This window comes from Podarcis bocagei (genome assembly GCF_964188305.1).
Source record: "Podarcis bocagei genome assembly, chromosome: 1".
Lineage (NCBI taxonomy): Eukaryota > Metazoa > Chordata > Lepidosauria > Squamata > Lacertidae > Podarcis > Podarcis bocagei.
In genome coordinates, this window is record NC_138125.1 from 124,596,198 (window position 1) to 124,614,879 (window position 18,682).

Here is an 18,682-nt window from a genome sequence, read left to right on the forward strand (position 1 = left end):
GCTTCCCATCAATCTCTAGTTGGCCACTGTGGGAAAGGGATTACAGGACTATATGGGCCATCAGCTAGCTTTTCTTCTGTTCTTATGGGAAGAGGTAGCAGACCTCCAACAGGACTCATTTAGGTGCTATGTGGGCTTCAGGTTATACCTAGAACCCAAGACCAAACGTGGAATCTGCATAGCACCTAAGAGAACTGTTGCTACATGTCATTTGGTTTCCTATGTGCACACACACACATACACACACAGGCAGAAACAAGAGTTCAGAAGTAATCGAAGACCCTCACAATATCCAGCTTGATTTTACTTACTTTCTATATGCAAATATAGTTAGTAATAATTTTATGTAGCAGTGGATAGTCCCCAGCTCCCCATTTTTAACTTTAGTTTGCAAAAGGGCATCACTTGGGAGGGGGTTATGCCTTTTATGGCAAAACCACTCTGTTGCCACCTTGATCTAAAATTGTAAATATTAATAAAGGTTAACGTTTCACTGAAAGCGGCCTGGTACGATTTGACTTGGCCAGATACATGTCCAAATCCAAAGTCTGGCCTGGGGGCCTAATCTGGCCCACCGGTAGATTTAATCCGGCCCCTGTGGTAGTTTATTTATTGGGGTAAAATTATTTTTTTAAAAAAGCTGAACCACTTCAATCCCCCCCCCCAAAAAAACACAACACCTCAACACTTCGGTTGGCCCTCACGCATGTTCACTTCACCAAATCTGGCCCTCTTTGAAAAAGGTTTAGACACTCCTGGTGTAGCATTTACAAGTTGGCAGATAATGTATCAGTGATGAGCTGAAAATGGGCTTAATTTAACTTATTCATGTCTTTTTTATTTAATGTATTAGTTTCATTAGTTTTCTTGTGTGATTTTTGGAGATCTGTAGGAGCAGGAGACTTTTTAAAGCTTAGCAGATACATCCTTGTGTTAAAAAAATTTAGGTTTAACCATTCGACTTACATTCTGTGCTTGCTTCAGAAAGTTTTCTGTTGATTCAAAAGTTCACAGGCAGCAAAACTACTTTTGTGTGTGGGAATCAGCCAGAGCTCTTCGTGCTTTTGCACGTGGGCGAAGCAACAAATCTTTAATTTTACCTTTGCACAGTGGGCAACTTGTACACAAACTCTCTCAAACGCCCATCTTCTCTCCATCCAGACAGGCAAGGAGCATTATCCTGAGTCCAAGGACACATTTCAGCCAGGCAAAAACACTTGAGATGTGAAGCAGCAGGGCTAATGAGGGATACGGTTTCTGGGGAGTTCTCGAGTCAGATAGTGGGGCCACGTTCATCACTTGGGCATAAGATTCTCTACCCTTAGTTTAAATGGTCAAAAAGTTAAAGGAATAGCCCTTCAGTAAAGGTAAAGGGACCCCTGACCATTAGGTCCAGTCGTGGCCGACTCTGGGGTTGCAGCACTCATCTCGCTTTATTGGCCGAGGGAGCCGGCGTACAGCCTCCGGGTCATGTGACCAGCATGACTAAGCAGCTTCTGGCGAACCAGAGCAGCACACGGAAACGCCGTTTACCTTCCCGCTGGAGGTATCTACTTGCACTTTGACATGCTTTCGAACTGCTAGGTTGGCAGGAGCAGGGACCGAGTAACAGGAGCTCACCCCATCGCGGGGATTCGAACCGCCGACCTTGTGATCAGCAAGTCCTAGGCTCTGTGGTTTAACCCATAGCGCCACCCGCGTCCCTAGCCCTTCAGTATCTTAAGTTAAATTGAAGTGGTTCAAAGTAACTGTTGATCAGTGTTTTGAAATCAGCTAGGCACGTTTTTCACCTAGCTATCGACCACTTACAACCTGGCTCCAGGATGGTCCCTGACATCTCCACAGTCTGGAGGGACATGGCTGGGGGAATCATTGGATCTCGCTTGTTTTCACACACTAACACCACATCCTGTAGAATTCTATCAGTTATATTTTATCTGCATAGTTAGAATGAATTTCTGGAACCGAAGATGCTTTTTCTGTGCAGTCTGAGCAGATGACAGCCTTGAACTAGGTTAAGAACTTGGGGAGCTTAAAGAGGAAAAGTCACTTGATTCAGGGACAGTAAGAGAACTGTTGCTACGTGTCATTTGGTTTCCTATGTGCACACACACACACGCAGAAACAGGAGTTCAGAAGTAATCGAAGGCCCTCACAATATGCAGCTCGGTTTTACTTTCTGTGTACAAATACACTTCTTAATAATTTTATGTAGCAGCGATTAGTCCCCAGCTCCCTGTTTTTAACACTAGTTTGCAAAAGGGGTATCTATTTTTTTGGGGGGGGGGATTTATGCCTTTTATGGCAGAACCAGTCTGTTGTTGCTCCCTGGATCTAAAATTGTAAATATTAATAAAGGTTAATGTTTCACAGAAAGCGGCCTGTTACGATTTGACTTGGGCAGATACTACATACATATTGGCCTATTCTGACCACTTTTTCTTAACGGTGACTGCTCAGAATTGCACAGGAAAGGCATTTTGCTTCCTGAAATTCATTCCGATTATGCGGATGGGCATGAACCTCCATATGGTGATGTCAGATGCCATCCTCGCACCTAGGCATCTTTGCTTGGTCGCATGTGGTCAATAGCCAGGTGCAAAATGCGCCTGGCTCCTGGCTAATTTCAAACACTGAAGATGATTAGTTTTTTTGGGATTTTTTTAACATTGAACCAGGTCCTAGTCCAGTACTCTCTTTGTTGTACCATGCAAGATCTTGTAACTACAGTAGTACCTCAGGTTACATACGCTTCAGGTTACAGACTCCACTAACCCAGAAATAGTGCTTCAGGTTAAGAACTTTGCTTCAGGAAGAGAACAGAAACCATGCTCCGGTGGCGTGGCGGCAGCAGGAGGCCCCATTAGCTAAAGTGGTGCTTCAGGTTAAGAACAGTTTCAGGTTAAGAACAGACCTCCAGAACGAATTAAATACTTAACCCGAGGTACCACTGTACTCTCTTTGTTGTACCATGCAAGATCCTGTAACTAATAAGTTTGTTCACCAGCAAACCTCCCTTCCCACCCAAAGCACAGACGTTTTGAAAGAACCAACGAGGGTTGGAAAACGCATCTGGAAGTGGATATTCATTTTGTTACCCTCATTCTTCTTCTACTTCTTCTTCTTTTGCAGGGCTCTCCACCCACCATGGCCACAGCGTTACCCAGAACCCTTGGAGAATTGCAGCTGTACCGAATCTTGCAGAAAGCCAACCTCTTGTTCTACTTCGATGCCTTCATTCAGCAGGGAGGGGATGACGTCCAGCAGTTGTGTGAAGCCGGGGAAGAGGAGTTCCTGGAGATCATGGCGCTCGTCGGCATGGCCAGCAAACCTCTTCACGTCCGAAGACTGCAGAAGGCTTTGAGAGACTGGGTGACAAACCCAGGCCTTTTTAACCAGCCTCTTACTTCCTTACCGGTCAGTAGCATCCCAATATATAAGTTACCGGAAGGATCTCCTGCTTGGTTGGGAATCTCATGCAATAGTTACGAAAGGAATAGTAATACCCGGGAGCCTCACTTGAAGATTCCAAAATGTGCCGCCACCACCTGCGTTCAGAGCGTCGGTGCGGGCAAGTCCGACGGGGTGGGGAACTTGACGCTGCAGAGCGGCAGCGAAACGAGACTGTGGCAAGGCCACCACACTACAGAGAGCGAACACAGCCTTTCCCCAGCCGACGTCGGCTCTCCGGCCTCACCAAAGGAAAACACGGAAACCCTGGACGCAGCGGCGGCCCTGTCGGTCACCGAGTGCGTTGAGCGCATGGTTCCCACCCTCCCCAAAAGTGACTTGAACGAAGTGAAGGAACTGCTGAAAATCAACAAAAAGCTGGCCAAGATGGTGGGCCACATCTTTGAGATGAGCGACGAGGACCCTCACAAAGAGGAGGAGATCAGGAAGTTCAGTGCAATATATGGCAGGTTTGACTCGAAAAGGAAAGATGGCAAGCATCTCACCCTCCACGAGGTAAAATGGCGTGAGCAAGAATCAGTTTTCCCTGTTCTTTTCCAGTCTTCTTCTCAGAGGTTCTCTCGTCCTCAGGCCGCACCAGCCCAGATACTACATTTTTCTTAGGGGAAGCACAGAAAATCCAAATCTTGTCATGCCAGTAATAATTGTTAAGGCAGCAAGCAAGACCTTATAACATAATATTTGTACTTCTTTGTGTGCCTCCTTCACAAGAGGTCCAGAGGGTGGTAACATGAGAACGGGGCCTTTTCTGCAGTGGCTCCCCGTCTGTGGAATGCTCTCCCCAGGGAGGTTCGCCTGGCGCCTTCATTATACCCCTTTAGGTGCCAGGCAAGAATGAACTCTTTAACCAGGCCTTTGGCTGATTCACATCCAATACCCTTTTAAAATGGGTTGGGTGTTATTGGGTTAGTTTTTTTAAAAAAAATATTGATTATGTATTTTGTGTTTTTATATTTTGATTTTATCTTGTGAGACCTGCGAGTATAGGGCGATACAGTAATAGTAGTAGTAGTAGTAGTAGTAGTAGTAGTAGTAATAATAATAATACTTGGGCGCATTTTAAAAGATGTATCATCTAATAATAATAATAATAATACTTGGGCGCATTTTAAAAGATGCATCATCTAACCTGAAAGTTGTCAGGGGTCTTTCTGAAGAACAGGCTGCATAGCTAAAATGGCACTTTAAATGGAAAGCTGCTGTTTTTATTCTGTGCAATTACTTATGTGTTGCCTTTTAACCCAAAGAAGGTCCCCACTTTAGCTTAAAAATAACAATGTGAGAAACAGATTAAAAACTGGGGCAGGTGTGGATCACCTTTAAAAACAGTCTGGAATTAATGGATTATATAACTATACGACCAGCAATATCAGTGGCCTTAAAGATAGGCATGGCTTAAGTCAATTTGTCTCCTGCGTTCTGCTGGATGCCTTTAAAAACTGACCCAAAACTGGGTGTTGTAAGAAAGTTTCAGTGGCCTTCCTAAAGCTAAACAAAGATGAAGTCAGTCTAAATTTCCTAGGAAGGGAGATCCATAAGCAGGGTGCCAACACAAAAAAGACTCTGCCCCTGTTTTCACCAACAGAAACTCTTGGTGGGGCATAACAGCTAGATCTTAAATCAGCTTTATTTGGGATAAGGCAGTCTTTCAGATATCCTGGCCCAAAATTGTTGAAGGTTGCTGTGTGATCTTGCAGAGTCTGACATCTTAACTAAAGTGATATTGCCTAGACTAAACATTTTGTTTCCTGCTCTGGTTGGTTGGTAAAGATTGGCAGTGCAAGTAGCCTTTTCCGTTAAGCTAGACCAGAGTTTCCCAAACTTGAGCCTCCAACTGTTTAATTTTTAGACTACAAATCCCATCATCCCTAGCTAGCAGAACCAGTGGTTACGGCTCATGGGACCTGTAGTCCAAAAACAGCTGGAGACCCAAGTTTAGGAAACTCTGAGTTTAACCAAAGGAACTGTGTGCACTTAAGGAAAGGCCTAATACACGAGTCTTAAAATTAATTTTGATCATTGTCCAAGCAAAGAACAGTTGCATCTCCAAGGAAGGGTCTAGCGGACTGTAGGTCGAATTCTCTAAATTATAAAGTCCCTCAGTTCACAAAGGAATGAATCTAGTCATTCGCTTCAGGAGTATCTCTTTACCAAATTGCATGTTTCTATGTTGCACGTTGTAGCTTTAAATTCCAGGCTTAACCATCCTTGTTTGTTTGGGTACTATTGATGAACAGTTACAGTACATGCAACACAAAGCAAATATTGTGTCAGCATTTCTTCATTTTACAGTTGATGCAACATTTACCCCCTCACAAATTGGGGAAAACTAGCGAAGTATTTCCTTTCAGAAAATGCAAGATGAAAAAAGAAGGGCGTTGTAATAGTACTTCCATCCACCAGAGTTAAATTTACTGGCTGGAGCTCTGTGGAAATCAATGGTCCTCTGACTTTAAAGCTGCAAAACTCTTTTCTTCTCGACAAAAAACCTCCTGAGCAGTTTTGTGGATTTAAAAAAAAAACTCGTTTAGACAAACACATTTTCTCCTGTACCACATGATGGATATAAATTTATCGTGTCAATGTGTGTACTATAGTCTAAAACGAAAGAGATCCTCTCTTTTACCTTCAGATAAAACAAATGTCTGAATAGCAGTGTGGCCATTTCAGGGATGCAGACAAATTGCACTGTGATGTGAAACGCTAATCCAATGCTATTAAAAGATTTTGCTTCCCTTATAAGGAAGGTACAAAAGTTGGGTTCAAAGCCATGGTTTCCTTAAGATAAAAAAAAAGGTTTTGATTTGTGCACCACCTAAAAATTTAGCACTTTTTTTTTTAAGAGCATGAGCTTTAGTCAGATGCTGAAATGGACTGAACAGAAGGAAGCATATTTTGAGTTGTGGTTGCTTGGATTGTAGAAGAAAACTTTGAGGTGGAATCTTCATCTGGTGATGTGTTTTCGTTCTTCCATCAAGTTTTTAAATGAGAGTGAAATCCATAGTTGAAACAAGTAGGCTTTGCACATAGGTTTTTCTATTTTGTTCCAATTTCCCACCTAAATTGATTTGGTTAGGACAGGGGTGGCCAACTCCCGAGAGACTGCGATCTACTTTCAGAATTAAAATCTGGCAATGATCTACCTCCGCTTTTTTTTTAGGGAGAAGAAAAGCCCTGTTTTTGAGGGGTTCAGGTCTAAGTTGTTGAGCTTTTCTTAGATAGAAGGATAGCCCCGTTTTTATACAAATACTTTCTTAGGAGGGATGTTCTGTTTTTGGTGGGGGTTAAAGGCAAGGGTCAAAGGAAAAGTGTCACTCTCAATAATATAGCTTTGAATGAAAATAGCCACAGAGAGAAAGCTCCATCTTCCCTTCTACTGATCAGACAACAATGGAGGGCAGAGCAGGAGTCACTTTCAACGACGCTGAGGAAAGGGAGCCAGAGATCGACCCGCAATCTACCAAAACCTCGCGGGGATCTACCAGTAGCATGGCCAGGAAGGTTAAAGTGTTCATCTGTGGATTTGGTGGCGTTGTGGGTTAAACTGCAGAGCCTAGGACTTGCCAGTCAGAAGGTCGGCGGTTGGAATCCCCACGATGGGGTGAGCTCCCGTTGCTCGGTCCCTGCTCCTGCCAACCTAGCAGTTCAAAAGCACGTCAAAGTGCAAGTAGATAAATAGGTACCACTCCAGCGGGAAGGTAAACGGCATTTCTGTGCGCTGCTCTGGTTTGCCAGAAGTGGCTTAGTCATGCTGTACGCCGGCTCCCTCGGTCAATAAAGCGAGACGGGCGCCGCAACCCCAGAGTCGGCCACAACTGGACCTAATGGTCAGTGGTCCCTTTACCTTTACTTATTCTTTTGGTCAGATTTAGGTTATACAGTGCTACCTTGGTTCTCAAACTTAATCCATTCCAGGAGTCCCTTCAACTCCCGAAACCGTTTGAAAACCAAGACGCGGCTTCTGATTGGCTGCAGGAGTTTCCTACACTCACGCTGCCTTGGATGTTTGGCTTCCGGCAAATTTTTGCAAACCGGAACACTTACTTCCGGGTTTGCGGCGTTCGGAAGCCGATTTATTTGACAACTAAGCCGTTCGGGAACCAAAGTACCACTGTAATCGACTGGCCAAAGATAAATCAGTTGACTGCCTATTACTTAATTGCAGTCAAATACTCAATTAAGCAAAGAATGCCAATGTTTATGTGGATCTTACTTACCCCCCCTTCACGATGGTGCAGTTGACTAACAAGGGCAGCAATGACGGCAGCACCAAATTTCTTCCATCGCCTACCTGCAATGATTGCCTATACCTCCCAAGTTGGAATGCAAAGCTGTCACTGGTGTGAAAGGTCTCTCCCTAGGGCAGCCTAGGTGAAAAACCAGTGAAAGTTGACTCAGACGCTGCTTAAATTTGGCTTGCTAACTAATTAGAACAGCTGCCTTCAAGAGCCGACACACGTTTTTAATAGTTGGTGGTGTTTTCTTCATTTCTGCTTTTCAATTTATTTTTTTCTTAATTCTAACTGTAGACTTAACTGGTGTTCAATGGAAAAAAGCCAAAGAGAAGAACTGTTCTGTGAATTGTTCATATTTATAGAAACCTTCTTAGCACCGTAAAAACTTTTGATGCATTGTAATGAATGATATAGAAAGTTTGTCTGATTGTTTCATGGTTTCTTAACTTGTTTTTATAAGTTAACATAACCACCCAACTTGTGGATGACCAACTTTTTTTCTTCTAATAAAATTAACGCTTTAAGATGCAATCCTATATGCTTTTACTTGGGACTGTTTCCTTGACCTTGGTGGAACTTCCGACTTAGAGTTCCTGGGCAATATTTCAAAAGAGACTAAAATCTTTATTGTCTTGTAAAATGCCAAACCTCAGCCAGATCATCCTCTCCCTTAAGCAGGTTATGTCTGGCAGATGTTGGCAACTGCTGATAGTACTCAGTGTTGCATAAAACATCATGTTGAGTTGCAGGTGTAGGAATCTTGTGTGTCGTTGTATCGCTAAGACCTATAAGAAAGTAGCCAGTGTTATTCAAAGGGCATACAGGCTGCTTTGTTGTAAGCCAGCGTTCAAAATTATCCGGGTGCCTGGTGCATTTTGCGACAGGCAACCCGCCTTTTGCGAGGAAGTGGAGATGTTTGGGGCCTAACATCATCTGGATGACATGGTTGCAATGCCTCGCCAGTCAGCTGGTCTGCAGGGCAGCGTGGCACCAAAATATCAGAGTTGGGCTACCTTCCCAGGTTAGTGAGTCCCATCTGCCCCTCCCTTCCCTCTTTGACATGTGCAGAAAATCGCCTTCTTGGCCATTGGACCCACTAAATAATAATTTATTATTTATACCCCCGCCCATTTGGCTGGGTTTCCCCATCCACTCTGGGCGGCTCCCAACAGAATATTAAAAACACGACCAAACACCAGACATTAAAAACTTCCCTAAACAGGGCTGCCTTCTAAAAGCCAGATACAGTGGTACCTTGGGTTACATATGCTTCAGGTTACATACGCTTCAGGTTACAGACTCCGCTAACCCAGAAATAGTACCTTGGGTTTGCTTCAGGATGAGAACAGAAACTTTGCTTCAGGATGAGAACAGAAATCGCACGGCGGCAGCAGGAGGCCCCATTAGCTAAAGTGGTGCTTCAGGTTAAGAACAGTTTCAGGTTAAGAACGGACCTCCGGAAGAAATTAAGTACTTAACCCAAGGTACCACTGTAGTTGTTTATTTCCTTGACATCTGATGAGAGGGTGTTCCACAGGGCGGGCGCCGCTACCGAGAAGGCCCTCTAATAACGCCAATGGCAAAAGACGAGGACTTAAGCTGGCACTGACCCATGCAACATGCCTCAGATCACCTGGCTCACATAGCACGAGAGTGGTTCATGCTTTTCAAGAAGAAGAATAAAAAAGTGTTGCTGTTTTTTTAAAAAAGTGACTAGATATTTTGTTTGGTGTTGACCTTTAAAGCCCTAAACGGCCTCGGCCCAGTATACCTGAAGGAGCGTCTCCACCCCCATCGTTCTGCCCGGACGCTGAGGTCCAGCGCCGAGGGCCTTCTGGCGGTTCCCTCATTGCGAGAAGCAAAGCTACAGGGAACCAGGCAGAGGGCCTTCTCGGTAGTGGCGCCCGCCCTGTGGAACGCCCTCCCATCAGATGTCAAAACGATAAACAACTACCTGACATTCAGAAGACATCTTAAGGCAGCCCTGTTCAGGGAAGTTTTTAATGTATGATATTTTAGTGTTTTTGGTTTCTATGGAAGCCGCCCAGAGTGGCTGGGGAAACCCAGCCAGATGGGTGGGGTACAAATAATAAATTATTATTATTATTATTATTATTATTATTATTATTATTTATTATTTTGGCGCCTGCAAAACGTCAGGAGCCATGTGGTGAATAGCTTTTCTATCTCAGTTTCTAACGCTTGACTGTTGTAAGGTCTTCTGTCCCTCGAGTGGGAATGCAGAACCTCCAACATAATAAGGTCTGCCAGCTGATGTCATATATGATGGGACAGGCAATAGTGGGGCTTGCATGGAAGGCAGTCAGCTTGGGAAGTGCTGTGCCCACGATTGCCAAGCCCTGTGCGTAATAATAATAATATTTCCCCAGCCACTCTGGGTGGCTTCCAACAAGAGATAAAAATACATTAAAACATCAGTCATTAAAAACGTCCCTAAACAGGGCTTCAGATGCCTTCTAAAAGTCAGTTAGTTGTTTAACTCCTTGACATCTGATGGGAGGGCGTTCCACAGGGCGGGCGCCACTACCAAGAAGGCCCTCTACCTGGTTCCCTGTAACCTCACAGTGAGGGAACCGCCAGAAGGCCCTCGGCGCTGGACCTCAGTGTTTGGACAGAACGATGGGGGTGGAGACGCTCCTTCAGGTATACTGGGCCGAGGCCATATACCCAAGGCCCAGCAAACAACTGTTTGTCTGGTCTTGTGGAGTGCTGTGCCTGACGTGGCAAGTTCTGAGGTTTGCGGGCTATGCCTTTGAGTGAACTGGCTGATTGAGAATTGTGTGGGCAAAATAGATGTTTTTGGCATTATCTCTGGATACACTATAAACTGGTCCAAATCGGGAGTTGATGTTAATAGGAAACAACTTTTTGGTTCAAACATTTAAACAATACCAGGTTTATATTTGCAATGGCAACATTAAATATCTAGGCATGTTAATGCCACGAGACTTATCTAAATTAGTGTCATGAAACGTCAACAAAATATATCATGAGGTATCAATAGATTGACAGATGGGAGTCATTGAACCTGACCATGTGGGGAAAAGCCAATGCTCTTAAAATGAATGTGATACCTAAGACTAGTTTATATTTTATCCCTCTTATATCTTAAGAGGAATTCCAGTTCACATACCGAGCAAATACTTTTGCAAAATTAAATCTTTGTTTAGAAAATGCCTTTGGGGCTCTTCAATTCCAAGAATATCTAGGCAAAAAATGCAAATACCGATAAAAGGAGGAGCATTTGGCTGATTGAGAATTGTGTGGGCAAAATGAGTTACTTAAGTCCTTGTGACATCAAGTATGTGGCAGGAGGGTGGCTCCACACATCAATCAGGCTTTGCCCAGGTGGATCTGCCAGCCAGATCCAGATTCCCCACCTCTGCTCTGGATATTGGGTGTCTGCAATCATTTGATTCCTAGAGAGAAGTTCCTTGGTGACTGACTGACTGACTGACTGACTAAAACAGGACTGTGGCCCTCCAGATGTTACTAAACTACAACTCCCATAATTCCTGATTATTGGCCATGCTGACTAGGGCTGATGGGAGTCTGAAGGGCCACAGGTTCCCCAGTCCTGGTCTAAAGGCTATTGTGAGTGTTTCACCCACTGCTTCACTCATGAGTGCCATCACTCATAATGATCGCCTTTGGACTGATCAAGGACTGCAGTAACAAGATAAATCATCACCATCATCAGTAAGTTTATTGTACTAGCCGAAGGGTGTGACAATTTCATAACAGTTTGCCGGATTACAAACCGTAATTAAAACATACACCAATAATATATCAGTGATAAGAAGAGAGAGAAATCCAAAAGACCGTCACCCCAGCTGGTTAGAATTCAGTATCAACAACCTTGTATTTTTTTTTTATTCTTTACTATTTTTGGAGGTAGTGGAGCTTATTTTTTGCGTGTCCTGTGTATAGCACTCTAGAGCCCCACAAACATCACTTGCACTCCATTTTTTAAACTATAAATGCTACGGTTATTTATAAAACAACCCCACCACCAACATCTTATCAGCCAGTTGTGAGGTGCAGAATTTCATTGGTAAGAGCAGTGAAATGCGTTTAACTGGCTCGTGTTTTATTTGAAAAAAGTACCCTCCAAATTATAGCATTTAGTTTGTCACATGACTGGATTACTTGTGGGTTTATGGCAGGAGTGACAAACCTCTGGGCCGCAAGCCACTCTTGGTCCGTCAGGGGGAACAGTTTGGCCCCCAATGCCGTTTCCCTCAAGCTGTGTCCACCCACTCCTCAGCTGACATCACTGGTGGTATCATCTGATGGGTGGGAGGTTAAGGTTTAATCCTGCATTGGCCAGTAGAGAACAAGATCACGTAGCCAAGGCAGCAGGATTTAGTCCCCGCTCATCAGCTGTGGGGGGGTTGAAGCTGTTGCAAAAGCACCTTTTGAAGCAGCTCTCTTGTGTGAGCTACTTCAAAGATGCTTTTGCAATGTTCTAAGATGGCTTCTGTGAGACATGCAAAGCGTGTGGGATTCCACCAGATGGGTGCACCTACCCACCTGTCAGATTTGCCTTGCGGAGCCGGAAAGGATTCTCTACCATCTATTTATGGCATTGTAAGTCTAAGCTGGTGGTAGTTCAATTTCCATCTCCTTTCCTTTTTTTTGAGGCACCAATCAACCTACAAGAGTTTTGCATTAATAATAATAATAATAATAATAATAATAATAATAATAATAATAATAAATTTTATTTATATCCCGCCCTCCCCAGTCGAAGCCGGGCTCAGGGCGGCTAACAACAGTACAACACAACACAACACAACACTCTAAAATCATTCATTATAAAATTAATTCAAATCAAACCAATGGCAAGCATTGGGCCAGAGTTCCACGAAGATTGCCAAAGGAGGGAGTCAGGCTGTGCCTTGGCCAAAGGCCTGGTGGAACAGCTCTGTCTTGCAGGCCCTGCGGAAAGATGTCAAGTCCCACAGGGCCCTAGTAACTGCATGCATTACTCTGGTATAAGATCTAATGTAAATGAAACTAGATCACATTCTTGTTATATATTTGAATGTTGTGGCTCTTAATAGAATGAGTCAGATCTATGGTTTGATTATTTGTGGTACTAGTTTCGTCCTTTCATGGCAGCATGTGAAAACCAAATCTTCCTTACTCAAGGAAGCAATAAAATCTATCTGACCTAAACAGATTCTTTGTTTTTGTATGGATTTGTGTTCTGATGAGAGATTTTTAAAAGATAGGATACGAAATGCCCTGACATACTGAAATAAAAATATGCGATTTTAAATCAACAACCATAATGTTTGTGTGTGTTTAAGATGCGTTGCATCCACGGAGAAAGGAGATATGTAATTAGTCTGACCTAAAGAAGATGTATGTCAGTGAATAGGACTAAATCTTATATCCACTTTTTCATATTGAGACAATACCTTCATTTGGAGGTGAATCCCACTGATTTAAATGTTGTTTTATGATTGCAGGCAATGGAGGATATGCAGAAATAAGATCTGCCCAAGGCAGCAGAATTTAGTCCCCGCTTGTCAGCTTTGAGGGAATTGAAGCTGTGCAAAAGCACCTTTTGAAGCAGCTCTCTTGTGTGAGCTACTTCAAAGATCCTTTTGCAGTGTTCTAAGACAGCTTCTGCTGGGTAAGCAAGAGTTTTGCCACAGTGTTAATTCATATGAAATCCATTCTTTCTGAAGTTCTCAGTGTTCAGAGACTTTTATAATACCTGCTTGATTCTCCAAATCTTATCTTCTTGTAGACTGACAGAACAATATGTAGCGAATGTCAGCATAAGCCACCACATTCTCACTTCATTTAGCTTTTGTTCCTGATGCGAAGATTCATTCCAAGGTCTTTGTAGTCACTGAGAGGAATTCATGGCTGTTGGTCTTGAGTGTGGCACTTTGGAAATTGTGAAGAGGGGAAAGAATATTGGGCTCAGCCTTGGCTAATGTAATTTATTTATGTTGCAGTGGGACAAGGTTTCGGGCTCCTGGGTCCGTAAAATTTAGAATCCTCTAGCTCTGTGCATTGCTGCATGTACATAGGCATTTGACGTGTTGAATATTATAAAGTGTAAAGAGGGGAGGATGACTTTGTCACAGGGCAGGGGGATTTGATTTAAATCCAATTGATCCAATCCAATCAGTAAGACTTTATTTAAATCATGTGGTTTTTTACAGAAAGACTCATTATTAATATTTACAACCAGATGAAGGTTTCCGATTGTGCAAATGAAATAGAACTGATAGTTAATTCTACAGATGGGGCATTAGCGTGTGAAAACAGTCCCAATCCAATGATCCCCAGATGGTGGAGGTGTCAGGCGCCATCCTGACGCCCAGGTATCTTCACTTAGTCGCAAGTGGTCATAAGCCAAGTGCAAAATTTCACCTGGTGCCTGGAGGTCTCCACCTTACAGTGGTATGGAGAACCGCTGTCTTTCTGGGGTCACCCACCTTGGGAAATCATCTCCCCCTAGAGATCAGGTAGGCATCAACAGCTGGGTGCTTCTGCCAGCCATTAAAAGCATTCCTCTTTACCCTAAGCTTTTCCTGGTTATTAATCCCTGCTCCTGCCATCTCTGGCTACTAAAACCTCACTGTTTTATTGATAAGACTTTTCTTGTTATATTTTGGTATACAGTTGTACCTTGGAAGTCAAACAGAATACGTTCCGGAAGTCCGTTCGACTTCCAAAACATTTGAGAACCAAATCGCGGCTTCAATCAGAAGCCGCAAAAGCCCCGTCGTACATTCTGCTTCCAAAAGAATGTTTGAAAACAGGAACACTCACTTCTGGGAGCCGATTTGTTTGGGAGCCAAGGCGTTCAAGATCCAAGGTACGACCGTACAGAGGTACCTCTACTTACGTTCACCTCTGGTTCTGTATCCTTCAGGATACGCACGTGGCAAACTCAGAAGTATTTTTCCGGGTTTCGCCGCATGCGCAGAAGCACTCTACGCGCCGTGCACATGCGCAGAAGCGCTCCACATGCTGTGCGCTTGCACAGAAGTGCTAAACCACGCCACGTGCATGCACAGAAGCAGCACCTCCAGATATGCACACCTCAGGATCCAACCAGAGCTCTGGAACGGATCCTGTGCGCAACCAGAGGTACCACTGTACATTGTTGTTCTCTTCTGTCAACCACCTTGGTATACTGTTGAAATGAAAGGGCTATATCATTTTAATAGCCAGCAATGAAATAAACCTCAGCATCTATCATATATGACAGGCGTGGCCAACTCCTGAGAGACTGCGATCTACTTTCAAAGTTAAAATCTGGCAGTGATTCAAAGTTGTTGACCTTTTTTAGGGGAGGGGAAATGCCCCGTTTCTTAGGGGGTCAGGGAATTTTCGGCAGCTCTTCTGAGGGAGGAGGAACAGAAGCAGCCACTAACTTTACGATTGCTGGCCAGATAAAAGCCTCCTTTTCTAAACTCAGGCTTCCCTTCTGTGACATTAGAGGCCAGCGCAGGGAGATAGGGCAGGGCCGGAAAGGGGCCAGCGATCGACCGCGATCTACAAAAACCTCGTAGAGATCAACCAGTAGATCGCGATCGACGTGTTGGACATCCCTGATATATGAGACCCCAGAGGAAAAATCGACAGTCTTCTATTGGGATTTGTTTTTTTAAAATATACTCATTTATTTTGCTTGAGAGTTGCCTATCTGTGGAAGTTCAGTTATAACCTAGGCCTAGGAGATGTTGGCCTGAATAGCCTCGAGGAATTTTGCTGGCCTTATGGAGATACTTAGGACTTCCCTCAAAATTCCTCAGGTGTTTTGCCTAACCAGGGAACCCCAAATCTGTTTTGAATTACTTCAGGTGAAATTTTGATGGCAACCCTAGTTGACACCCAGTTCTCTCTCATGCATGAGGTTACATAACATCAGGCAAATGTAGAGCATGTTGTGACTTGGAACTGGCAGCTATAGTGTCAGTCTTAATCCAGCGAGTGAATGCAGATAATATGTCAGGAGCCAGTCTGTGACATTATATTCTGTTTTTCATTCACAAAGAAGTGGTTAGATGGGGAAAGGTGGGGGAGATATATGTGTGTGTGTGTGTGTGTGTGTGTGTGTGTGTGTGTGTATATTCCCCAGTTGGGAATGTCATAACAGAAAGTGTACATCTGGCAACTTTCACTTCTCCATTTTTAATAATACAGGTTATATTGGCTTGGATCCAAAAGTTATGTGCACACAGTGCAATGGGCGTTGTGTTAAAAGAATGAAAAATATGGCAAATAAGGAATATATAGGCCATAGCATATGAACTCTAGCAGCCCGTATAAAATCTTGCACAACACCTTGTGCAAATGGAAACTTAATCTGAATTTGGAGCGTTTTTCTCACGCAACATTCCTATTCCAGCTCACAAACAGCCCTCTCATAAGCAGAACAGGGAGTATGATAACTGGGCATCTTTAGACTCAAGCTGCTCCTCTTCCTTCTCCTTTTATCATAATCACCCATCCATCCATCCATCACTGTCTTCTGAGGAGACGATGAAGGCTGAGGGTGAAGCCTCCCATTTCTATGGGAATCTCAGACCAGTAAAAACCAGCCTCTTGATGGATACGGATTGGTTTTTGGAACAGTAGCTCCATCTCTGATATAAATGGTCCGGGCAACCCATCAGAAACTTATTTAGAGGTTCGTTCCACCTGCTTAATGATTCCGAGCTCCCATTAGTCTGTTTAGGCCAGTGGTTTTCAACCAGTGTGCCGTGCCACCCTGGGGTGCCTTGAATGATGGTCAGGGGTGCCATGGGCAACACTGGTCTCTCCCTCTTTCTTTTCCTCCTTCCTCTGATGCTCTTTTGCGTCTCTGCCTCCCAAAGGCTTGCACAGCTGTTTGTTGCAGCAGCCCTGGCTATAAGCTCCGCAAGCGAACGGTGCCTCTGGGAGGCATCTGTCTTTGGGGCGGGGGTGGGGCAGACCAGAGACCAGTGTGTGTGGTTTGGGAGCTGCGTGGTCAGGGGGAAAACAATGTTGTCCAGGGTTGTAAAGACTGCAGAGAGAATAATTGGCTGCACTCTCCCTAAAGATAAAGGGATCCCTGACCATTAGGTCCAGTCGTGGCCGACTCTGGGGTTGCGGCACTCATCTCGCTTTATTGGCCAAGGGAGCCGGCGTACAGCTTCCGGGTCATGTGGCCAGCATGACTAAGCCGCTTCTGGTGAACCAGAGCAGCGCATGGAAACGCCGTTTACCTTCCCGCTGAAGCGGTACCTATTTATCTACTTGCACTTTGAGGTGCTTTCGAACTGCTAGGTTGGCAGGAGCAGGGACCGAGCAACGGGAGCTCACCTCGTCGTGGGGATTTGAACCGCCGACCTTCTGATCAGAAAGTCCTAGGCTCTGTGGTTTAACCCACAGCGCCACCCGCGTCCCTACCTTAGATCAAATCTATGCTTCCAGGTGCCATAAGCTTCAGAGCTGCAGAGATAGTGCAGGATAGTGCGCACCCCGGAAATGATCTCTTTCAGCTTCTGCCTTCTGGAAGAAGGTACAGGGTTATAAAGACTAGGACTAGCCGCCTGAGAAAGTTTCTATTCAAATGTGATTTTGGTTTTAAATGCAGTGTAAGGTAGTCTCTATGGGTGTATATTGTATTTAATTATGGGGTATCAGAGTTTTTTAGGGGGCTAACCAGGCTGGGATAGCAGGCTTGTTGGTTTCTGAATGTCTGGTGTAGATTTTCAGTTTCGTTGTTCTGTATGGGACAGTGACAATAAAGATTATCGTAGAGATGGCAGCAGCTGCTGCCCAGAGAACTCCCAAATGAGAGGAGGCTGAGGGAACCCTCCACAAGGGTGTCCCAAAAAAGGGGTGAGAGGCTGGCAGCTCTGCAGGCAAGGGGGTGACGTAACTGGGCTTCTGAGCCCCACAGGGGTGCAGCAGAACAAATGTAGTTGGTTAAGGGAGCCGTGGATTCAGCAAGGTTGAAAACCTCTGGTTTAGGCCACTTGGCCATTTTGTGCAAACACTATTAACTTGAGATGGTTCGCTCAGAAATAAAACCCAAGTTAGCAGCCTATTAAAGCTTCGCTGCAGAGGAAGCCAAATCTCCAGACACTCTGGGGGATCGCATTACAGTGGTGCCTCGCAAGACGAAATTAATTCGTTCCGCGAGTTTTGTTGTCTTGAGATTTTTTTCGTCTTGCGAAGCACGGTGTCGGAAAAGTTTTGGAAAAGCTTCAAAAATCACCAAAGTCTTCAAAAACCTCAAAAAAGGCTACCACACCGCGTGCTATGAGTTGCTCCTCGAAGTCAAGTCGCAACTGTATTAACGGTGTTAAGAAAAAGGAAACAAACTTGCAAGACGTTTCCGTCTTGCGAAGCAAGCCCATAGGGAAAATCGTCTTGCGAAGCAGCTCAAAAAACAAAAAACCCTTTCGTTTTGCGAGTTTTCCGTCTTGCGAGGCATTCGTCTTGCGAGGTACCACTGTAGATCACACCAAAATGTAGGAGTTTGTCATAGCAGTTCATCCCAGTGGGTGCTCACCAGGCGCAGTAAGGGATTGGCTACACAGCCAGCCCCCTGAGTCGACCTCAGGACCATTATTATTATTATTATTATTATTATTATTATTATTATTATTATTATTATTATTATTATAGCAGAATCCCTGAGGTCTGCCTGAGTTCATTCTAAAAGTACGCATTGGTTTTAAACAAAATAGTTTGTCCCTGATCTAATAACTGTTTTTTAAAAGTACCAACTTACTTCCGAGGGAATTTAGGTAACTTCAAATTTGGGGGGGGGGGTCAAAGGTACCTAGCAGCATTTAAAAACTTGGTTGTTTTTCTTTTGCGGGGTGTGTGCGTGTGCGTATCTTTATAAAACTGTGGCAACTGTGTTGAGCGTGATGCCAGAAATCTGAAGAAAGCGCTCCAGATTTCTCTGTGAAACTCTATAATGTTGTCTATGTACATTGCAA

The 18,682-nt window shown here is 44.2% G+C and overlaps 1 protein-coding gene and 1 long non-coding RNA gene across 2 annotated transcripts in view; one reads left to right on the forward strand and one right to left on the reverse strand.

The window, feature by feature from the left end:
* NAB1 (NGFI-A binding protein 1) overlaps positions 1 to 18,682 on the forward strand; it is a 50,569-nt gene that overhangs the window by 8,452 nt on the left and 23,435 nt on the right. The window contains exon 2 of the mRNA XM_081180716.1: positions 3,133 to 3,966. Coding sequence (XP_081036842.1) covers positions 3,148 to 3,966 — 819 coding nt within the window. The 5' untranslated portion in view covers positions 3,133 to 3,147. The remainder of the gene's footprint in view (positions 1 to 3,132; positions 3,967 to 18,682) is intronic.
* Positions 5,988 to 18,682, reverse strand: part of LOC308581995 — a 35,762-nt gene continuing 23,067 nt past the window's right edge. Inside the window, exon 2 of the long non-coding RNA XR_014005441.1 lies at positions 5,988 to 7,315. This is a non-coding gene — a long non-coding RNA (uncharacterized lncRNA). The remainder of the gene's footprint in view (positions 7,316 to 18,682) is intronic.